Below are 9,601 nucleotides of genomic sequence, written 5' to 3'. Positions count from 1 at the left end.
ATGTCAAGATTCAAGTTAATGACAGGCTCTGTCCTCAGTCTGCTGTGAACTTAACCTCTTGGAGCCTCAGGAGGAAGAAATGCGGACTGGAGCCTTGATTCCTAACTGGCTGTTACCATCCCACTGGAGAGTTTTCCAACAAATACAGATGTCCAGGCTCTGTTCTCTAGAGGCTTCCATCCAATGCATCTGTGGTGTGAACTTAATTTTTACAGCTCAGTAGCTGATTCTAGTGAAGTAAATTGGTTGCATAAGTTGTAAATAGTGAATTGATCTGTAAGTGAGCTAGTCTAGAGTGCTTGGAAATTCCTTAGAAGTATGAAGAATTGTATATGCTTTTGCCCCCAAATAATCTCAAGAACGTTTTAAAAAGATTAGGGCTGGGGAGATTGGCTCAGTGGTGAAAAACACTTGCTTGCAAAGTTTGCCGGCCAGGGTTCAATTCCCGAGATGGAAAGTATCGCATGCAGCTGTGACTCCAGTGCATCTACCCCATGGGAAGCAGCCAAATGAGCCTAAGGCTTTCTTGCCAGCTATCCTGACATCCCTTTGCAGTCCGGCAGCTCATGTGCAGTGACAAGAGTCTCGAAGGGTGGAGCAGACACCTCAGAGTTGTCCTCTCTGACCTTCACAACACACACACCCCCCAGTAAAAAAAATTGAGACATCTTTTAGGTATCCCGGTGCTTTAACCACTTGGCATGCAATGTTCAAGAGGGAAACAGTGCCACCTGGTGGTTTTCCTTGGTACTTGACATTATCAAATTAATCTTTCAATGTACAGCAATACCATTTATTTATTTATTGGGCACCAATTCAGTGTGCAAGGCAGCGCGTTACATTCTTTAGGACAAGCAGAGACAAAAATCTTTCCACATGAAGTTCACAGCTTAGAGGGGACAATGGGTTATGAACATAAGGCCCTTTGATCCAAGATAGGTGAATATAAGCCCGTTGTCCAGGCTGGCATCCTGGTCATGTGATCTTTGGTTAGAAGGGCTCTGAACTTGATTTCACCATATGTCTCCATCTGGAGGTTACTAATAACATTTGAACAAGGGAGCCACACGTTTCCAACACACGCTAGGAAAATTGGGAAAATTCTGAAGTAACATCTCTGAAGTAACTTGGGTCTGGGAGGCAGAGTAGTGGAAGGAAGAAGGAAGGAGTGAGCAGCTTAGTGTGGGAGGAGCGATAGAGTCCCTAAGTCTTGCTGACGGGGCCATGTGGGGTGGGGGAAGTAGGCAGAAGATGGAGTGCTTCAGAGAGGGTAGGGGAAGGGAGGCTGATTCGAAATGACTCAAGCTCAGGTACAAGAAAGATGTCTGGCGACAAATCCAGAAGCTGGAACTCAGCGGGCAGATCAGGGCTGGCACTCTGAGGTCAAACTTACAGATATGTGCTTAAGTGGGACCAATGTCTGCAGGGGAAGTAAAGAAGACAGAGCTGTGTCAGCTAGACCTGGGCTCTATGGGCCACCCAGATTCTTGGCTTCTTAGATTCATGACTTGAGACATGGCAGACTAAGCCCAGGAAGTAGGGTTGGATGACCCTTGAGTCCAATTCCCCTCATCATACGCTATGAAAGTCCTTTTCACTTCCCCTTTGCTTCAACAACACCACAGGACAGCAACACAAATCCTTTGAGGCAGGCACTCGTGTTGGGGACAGAGTCCATCCACATGCTCCTTGCCTCCCAGAGTCATCTTCAGAGGCCACGCAGGCGGAGTCTCTGAGCAAGCTCCCCCATCACCCTCACAGTGAAGTCTTCAGAAGAAAGCTCACTGGGCACTATAAGCTGCTTCTTTCTTTAAACATTTTAATTTTATTTATTTATTTGAGAGAAAGAGGCAGAGAGAGAGAGAATGGACACTCCTGGGCCTCCATCCCCTGCAAACAAACTCCAGATGCATATGTCACTTTGTGCATCTGGTTGTATGTGGGTACTGGGGAATTGAACCTGGGTCCTTTGGTTTTGCTTGTAAGCGCCTTAACCACTAAGCCATCATGCCAACCTTGAGCTGTTTTTTGTTTTTGTTTTTCAAGGTAGAGTCTCACTTTAGCCCAGTCTGACCTGAAACTCTCAGGGTGGCCTTGAACTCACAGTGATCCCCCTACCTCTGCCTCCCAAATGCTGGGACTAAAGGCGCGTGCCACCACGCCCAGTTTGAACTGTTGTTTTTTTTTTAATTTTTTTTTTTTAATGGGACTCCACCATTGTTCAGTTGTTCCAAGAGTTCCTCCTGGCTTGACCTGCGGAGATTTTGGTCTGAGAGGTCCTAAGTGTGCCTCTTGGCAAAGTGCATTCTTGCTTGTGATGTTGCTTGTGATGAGGGGATAATTAACAAGGTCATTGGTTTCCACAGCTGACAGGTGGTCCCTAGGCTCAGTATGTCAGCAACCTCTGAACCCTACTCCTTTTCTAGAAAGCGTCAAAAAGGTAGGCTACAGCCCAGTGAGGTGGCTCAGCAGTTAGAGGTGCTTGCTTGCAAAGCCTGCCAGCCGCTTCACTTCCTCAATAACCATATAAAACCAGATGCACGAAGTGGTGCATGTGTCTGGAGTTTGTTAGCAGTGGCAAGAGGCCCTAGCATGCCTATATTCCCTCTCTGTAAAGTAAATAAATAAAAAATGCTTTTATTTATTTATTTATTTATTTATTTATTTATTTATTTATGAGCAGAGAAAGACAGAAGAGAGAATGGGCATGCCAGGACCTCCAGCCACTGCAAACAACTTCCAGGTGCATGTGCCACTGTGCATCGAGCTTTACACAGGCACGAGGAATCGAACCCAGGTCATTAGGCTTTGCAGGCAAAGTGCCTTAACTGCTGAGCCATCTTTCTTTCTAAAATAATTTATTGTTACTTATTTATTTAATTGAGAGAGAAAGAGAAAGAAAGAAAGAGAGAGAGAGAGAAAGAAAATGGGTGCACAAGGGCCTCCACCCAGTGCAAACGAACTCCAGATGCATGCACTACCATGTGCATCTGGCTTACATGGGTATTGGGGAAACCAAACTGGGTCCTTAGACCTCACAGTCAAACCCTTAACTACTAGGACATCGCTCCAGCTTTCTCTCTTCCAAAAGGTAGGCTGAAGCCCCGTGTGGTGGCACACACCTTTATTCCCAGTGTTGGGGAGGCAGAGGTAGGAGGATCGCTGTGAGTTCAAGGCCGCCCTGAGACTATATAGTGAATTTCAGGTCTGCTTGGACTAGAGTGAGACCCTATCCTCCCAAAACAAAAACAAACATACAAACAAAAAAGGTAGACTGAAAAGTTAAAAAAAAAAAAAAAGTTGTCTGTTCTACTGGACTCTGCCTTGGACAGAGCCCAAGACACACAACTGACAATTCTATCACAGGACGTTAGTTCTCTGTCACCTGAATAAAGCGCAGCCTGGATCCTCAGCGTTACATCCCACCGGGTCTGCAAAAGAAGCCACGGGCGGGGGGGGGGGGGGGGGAGTTAAGATGGCAAAACTGGATTGTCTTAGGTACGTGCCCACATACTGTGGTCCAGAGAGCAAACCTAGACAAGGGTGTTGGGAAGGTTTCAGTCACAGAGATTAAGCGTGTGGGGCCGGGACAGATCCTTGAGCTGCAGGGCAGGACTGGGTGCTCCAAGCAGGATCCAGGGCTCCAGATAAGATTGGTGCTTTGGGGCCAGGCAGAACAGTATTCCTGGGCGTGCGAGCCTCACTTCACGCCTAGGCTTTTGAAACTACGCGATGGCTCTTCAAGTAGGGCCATATATGTCTGGAGGGCAAACCTCCACTCTGGGCTTGAATCCTCAAGAGTGCGCGGAACTGTGTGAAAGACACAGGAAGAACCAGAAAAGACCCAAAGACGAAGGAATACGGGAGGGATGGGAGAGGAGGAAGGGAGAGAAGAGGCGGCACCGAGGGAAACATACAGGGATTAGAGCCACCTGCTGAACGCCATTCAGATCACCAGTGGCCCCTTCCTGCCCTTTTCTCAGCAAAGGGACAAACAGGATTCACGTGCCAGGATTCAGAGGACCTCCTGACAGCTTGGGGCGCCTGGGGGGCGGTGTGGGGAGGCTAGCCCTGTATGAAGAGGTGGAAGTTGGTGCGCGTAAACTCGTGGTGGATGCTCTCCAGGAGCGCGTCGGCGTCGGTGGTTTGCTCGGGAGCGCCTGGGGGCCGCGGCCGGTCGCTATATTCCGGGGTGTAGGTGAAGGAGAAGGCGCTGGGGTAGAAGAGCCGGTCGGCGCGCACCAGGCTCACGGGCACCTTGATGGGCGCGCGCAGCCAGCGCCAGTCGCTGCCGAAAGCAGCCACGTCGGGCACCACGCACACCAGGGACCTCGGGCTCCTGCAGGCGGGGAGCGCGCGGGCGCTCGGGATGTCACACGCTCCACCTGCCGCTCCAGGCCAGCCGAGGGGTGCTGCTTGTCCCCCGCCCTCGCCCCCGCACCCCATACCTGTACCTGTACATGGTTTCTGCCTCCACATCTCCAAACCACACCTTGAGCCCACCGTGGAAGTTCTCGCCCAGCAGCTCCAGCGTGGCCACATCACCCCCGCCGCTTAGCTGGGAAGGACGAGACCAGGTGTGTGTGTGTGTGTGTGTGTGTGTGTGTGTGTGTGTGTGTGTGTGTGTGTGCTGGGAAGGACGAGACCAGGGGTGTGTGTGTGTGTGTGTGTGTGTGTGTGTGTGTGTGTGCTGGGAAGGACGAGACCAGGTGTGTGTGTGTGTGTGTTGTGTGTGTGCCCTTTTGTACTTTTTTTTGTACTTTCTCACCAGCCTCCCCATCCCACAGCGGAATCGCCTCCCGGGATTCACCTCGAGGGTGTTGATGAGGGGCACTGGAGTGACAGGCTCCCGCGTACACGCCAGGCTGGTGCAGAAGGAGAATTCCACCGACTCGGTGCCAATGATGGTCCAGCAAGAGCTGTCGTTGAGCAGCGCCCTGTTGGCCTCCTTGGGGCAGAGGGAGGCCTGGGAGGAGGTCCAAGGGATGGAGCAGAAGCGTCTATAGCAGCCCCCCCCCCCACCCTAACCAACCAGTGTTAGGATCCAGGTCCATTTTCCTGTGGGATCTTTTTTTTTTTTTTAACTTTTTTTTTTAATTTATTTATTTGAGAGCAACAGACACAGAGAGAAAGACAGATAGAGGGAGAGAGAGAGAATGGGCGCGCCAGGGCTTCCAGCCTCTGCAAACGAACTCCAGACGCGTGCGCCCCCTTGTGCATCTGGCTAACGTGGGACCTGGGGAACCGAGCCTTGAACCGGGGTCCTTAGGCTTCACAGGCAAGTGCTTAACCGCTAAGCCATCTCTGCAGCCCTTCCTGTGGGATCTTTGACACGATCCTAAAGTTCTCTCGCTAGAGCCAACTAGAGTTCTTGAACCAGCTAGTTTCCAATAGCCTCCCCCCACCCCACTGCAGCCACCTGTTCATTATAGGGGATTGAACCCTGGGCTTCACACACGCTAGGCAGGCACCCTTCCACTGAGCTGTATCTCCAGCCCTCTTTTTTTTTTATGGCCTTTCTTCCTCGTATTATTATTTTATTTATTTATTTTTATTATTTTTGGCTTTTTGAGGTAGGTTCTTGCTCTAGCCCAGGCTGACCTGGGATTCACTCTGTAGTGTCAGGGTGGCATCCAACTCACGGTGATCCTCTTAACTCTGTCTCCCTAGTGCTGGGGTTGAAGGCGTGCGCCACCATGCCCAGCCTCCTTTTATTTTCTCAGTTTTAGGACAGGGTCTCATTAAGTTGCTCAGGCGTAGCCCAAGTAAGCCTTGTGCTTTCTGTTCTATCTCAGCCTCACAAATAGCTGGGATTACAGGTCTGCACCACGGGACAATCCTCTAACATGATGCAAGTCGATGCCTTATAGCCTGTAGTTTTAGCTGGGAGCGGTGGTGTAGACCTGTAATGTCGGCACTTCGGAGAAGGAACCAGAGATTCAGAAACCCAAGGCCAGCCGTGGCTATATAGAGAGGCCAATTTGGGTTATGAGAGATCCTCAAAACAAAGCAAAGCACTCCCTAAAACTAGACAATAAAAATAATTCTACAGTTTTAATATTCGTTGGGAAGGAATATTAAAATATCAAAAATAATTGTCATTTTCTACATATTATGATTTTATCTACTAACATCTTAGGGTAATATTCTTTTGGGAGAAATAATACTTAATAATAGTTATTGTTTTCCACGCTGTACAATTTTTTTGTTTTTCAAAGCAGGGTCTCACTCTAGCCCAGGCTGACCTGGAATTCACTACATAATCTCAGGCTGGCCTTGAACTCTTGGCAATCCTCCTACCTCTGTCTCTCCAGTGCTGGGATCCAAGATGTGCGCCACCATGCTCAGCTCACACTGTGCAATTTTATGTCTTAACTTATTATAACTATTAGTCTCTGTTCAATACTATTTCCTGTTGTAATTTTCTTTACATTCTGGAAATTTATATCCGTACATCTCTATTTCTAAAAGTCCTTGGGAAGGAGTAGTGTTCAACAATAGTAACGATTATTGTTTTTCTACATCCTATGATCCCACCCTGGTACTCTGACCTTGCGTGGGAGGCAGCGCTGCTCAGTGAGCAGCGACCATTGTGCACAAGACCTTACACTCTGGTTCTCCATGTCTTCTCTTTCTTGGATGCTTGATAGCCTCTGCAACTCACCTGGAATTGCACCACCTTCTCTGTGGCAAGGCATAAGTAGGTGCCACCCCCTCCTGGGGTGCCACCTGGAAACTGGAATGCGCACTTGTGGAGTTGGGAGATGGGCTCATCCACGTCAAGGAGGGCACACTGCTTGGCTACTTTGCGGATGATCTGCAGTAGGAGAACGGTCGGAAGCGTGGGGGCAAGGTGCTGGGTCCCCAGGGAGCCATGTAGGCAGAGGCGGGTTTCCAGAAAACACTGACTAGTCTCAACGTGAGAAGAGGTGTCTTCATCAGGCCTTGAGGGGGCCTCACACTCGGGCCCTGCCCACATTCCATAACTCTCTTTGGATCTGGGAGGACTCCAGCGGGTGGCACCTCCTTGCCCGTACCATAGGAGGTAGCGTGGTGCCTGTGACCGTGCAGACGAGCTGTACCAGGGAGCCGTAGCGGATGTAGCCCTCTCGAGGTGGGAAGTCCCCTTGGGGACACTGCTCATCAGCTGCTGGGTGGAAAGAAGGAAAGAAACAAGGCTCTCAAGGGCCCCACCCTTCTGTCTCTTTACCTCTGGCACTACTTCCTGTCCTCATGACCCTCAGGGAAACAGCAAAGGCTGAAGGTTCTAATCCTGGATGGTTTATCTGTGGCGCTCTTTACAGAATGTCTGTCCTCTACGTTAGCGCCTAGTTGACATGAGGGGAAAGGGCATCTACCCACTGGAATCAGAACAGGCTGGAGTCATTGACTCACTAGGACTATGGACACATTTTTGTTTTCCCTCCCACTTCCAACGCATGGGTCAGTTACACAGGGCCAAGTTACCTTTGTTGAGGAGCTTGGGTAAGAGATGAACGGACTAACGCTTGTGGGGTACCCAGCCCACACCAGCTCGTGTGATTACCCAGGTGGAGCGTGAAGGCAGCCCACTGTCTTGCACTGGCCACAAAGGCCCCATCTTCCACAGAGAGGTAGCGTGTGGACACTGTCTGGGAGCGCAGGCGATTGAAAAGGGAGACCTTTGAGCCCGAGGAGATGCACACTGTGAGGGAGAGGCAGTCAGGGCTCTGGCCCACTGTGGTCCTTTGGTCTCGGCAGACATTCTCAATTCCTTGCCACCCTGTGCCAGCCTGACTACTATGCCCTCCAGCCTGGAGACACTGGGCATTCATATTTCACAGCCACTTATCTAGTGCCTGCTCTCTGGCACTGCTGGGCACCCTTTCATGCAAAGAAGACAGCCTCATTGTGCCACTCAGGCCTGCTTTGTGGTTAAGGCACCATGCTGGGTAATGAAGTGTGAATTTGGACGAGCTTTGCTCTGAAAGAGCTCACGGTGTTGAGGACATAGGCATACAACACTAATATGATGGGGTGAAGGCTGAATTGAGGCCTCCTTGGAGCAGGGCAGAATGAAGCAGTAGGTAGGAACTGCACGGGTGGTTGCTCAAGCAAGACCACATGGTATGAAGGAGCAGTATAGTATTTCTAGAGCTTGCCCTCTAATCTGTCATCTGGCATGTGGCACACGCTCAGAGCCACAGGTGGGCTTTTTCACTGGACTTTTTAATCAGTGGGTGAAAGGGCACTGGGTGAAGTGTCACCCTCTCTCCTCTCGTAGCGCTGGATAAAACTCCATTTATACTTAGCCTAAGCCCCCTCCAATGACTAATTGCTAGTATTCATTGTACCCCAGGTACTTTTCTAAATAACGTGCTAGTCATTTGATTCTCTCAACAACCCTCTCTCAACCTGCTGCTCTAGATGAGGCAGCTGCAGAGCAGGATTCAAACCCAGGCCTCCAGGCTCCAGAACCCTCACTCGTAACCATTATCCTGATAGCAAGGGCCATATAACCTTGCCTGGTCTGGTCTGATACATTCCAGGGTTTTGGGTTTGGTTTTTTTTTTTTTTTGAGACAGGGTGTCATATGTTCCAAGATGGCCTCCAAATTGCTATGTAGCTGAGGATGACCTTGAACTTCTGATCTTCCTCCCTCTACTTCTGAGAGTGCTGAGATTACAGGAGTGCAACATCATGCCTGGTTTATACTGTGCTGGAGACTCGAACCCAGGGCTTTGTGAACTCTAGGCAAGCACTCTGCCAACTGGGCTACATCCTCAGCTCCTCGCATGTTTTTTTTTTCCCCCTGAGGCAGGGTCTCACTCTAGCCTAGGCTGACCTGGATCTTACTCTGTAGGTCCATGCTGGCCTGGAACTCACAGTGATCCTCCTACGTCTTCCTCTTGAGGGCTGGGATTAAAGGCATGTGCCACCATGCCCGACATCTCCATATGATTTTAAGAAAAGTATTTGTGTGTGTGTGTGTGCATGTACGCACATGCATATGGGCATCCCAGGATCTCTTGCCTCTAAAAATGAACACTAGCTGCTTAAGCCTTTTTGTGCATCTGGCTTTACATGTTGCTGGGGAACTGAGCCCAGGCCAGCAGACGTTGCTGCAAATGCCTTTAACCTCTGCGCCATCTCCCCAGCCCCTCTCTATAGGATTTTCAACAGGCAGAAAGTAGGAACTGAGCTCTGGAGTCACTCTGAGTCAAGATTACTTTCAGGTTGAGACATTTTGCTAAGTGAGAAATCTCAGGCAAGTCACCTGGGATATGGTAGCCCTGAGTCTATGTTCCTACCCCTCTCCTCTTTAGACTGGCCTAGGACATCCTCCATTGTAGACCCCATCCTTGGAGTGCTGGGATATATACCGTCTTTGTGGTCACGTTTAGTCTGCAGGGAGTGTGACTTCTAGTGCACACACACACACACACACACACACACCGTCAAGTCTGGCATCAGACACATTTCCTAGGCTTTCGCTCTCATAGCTCCAGGTATGCCCTTTCTCCAGGTCAGAGCTCAGCTGACTTCACCCAGACTCGGCCCATCTTTCGGCTCTGACTCCACCCCTGCGCACTGCTCTCCCCCCCCCCCCAGCCCCCCATTT

General features: G+C 50.0%; 1 protein-coding gene across 1 annotated transcript in view; it reads right to left on the bottom strand.

Annotated features, from left to right (window-relative positions):
- Positions 1-813: 813 nt before the first annotated feature.
- Positions 814-9,601, bottom strand: part of Rbpjl (recombination signal binding protein for immunoglobulin kappa J region like) — a 14,637-nt gene continuing 5,849 nt past the window's right edge. The window contains exons 7-13 of the mRNA XM_004663915.2: positions 7,547-7,684; positions 7,038-7,147; positions 6,665-6,817; positions 4,811-4,966; positions 4,455-4,558; positions 3,386-4,339; positions 814-1,420 (exon numbers count right to left, since the gene is read on the bottom strand). Coding sequence (XP_004663972.2) covers positions 4,066-4,339; positions 4,455-4,558; positions 4,811-4,966; positions 6,665-6,817; positions 7,038-7,147; positions 7,547-7,684 — 935 coding nt within the window. The 3' untranslated portion in view covers positions 814-1,420; positions 3,386-4,065. The remainder of the gene's footprint in view (positions 1,421-3,385; positions 4,340-4,454; positions 4,559-4,810; positions 4,967-6,664; positions 6,818-7,037; positions 7,148-7,546; positions 7,685-9,601) is intronic.

The sequence above is a fragment of the Jaculus jaculus genome, chromosome 8 (genome assembly GCF_020740685.1).
Source record: "Jaculus jaculus isolate mJacJac1 chromosome 8, mJacJac1.mat.Y.cur, whole genome shotgun sequence".
In the NCBI taxonomy this organism is placed as follows: domain Eukaryota; kingdom Metazoa; phylum Chordata; class Mammalia; order Rodentia; family Dipodidae; genus Jaculus; species Jaculus jaculus.
The sequence above is the reverse complement of the archived record's forward strand: the minus strand, read 5'-3'. Positions and strand labels throughout refer to the sequence as shown.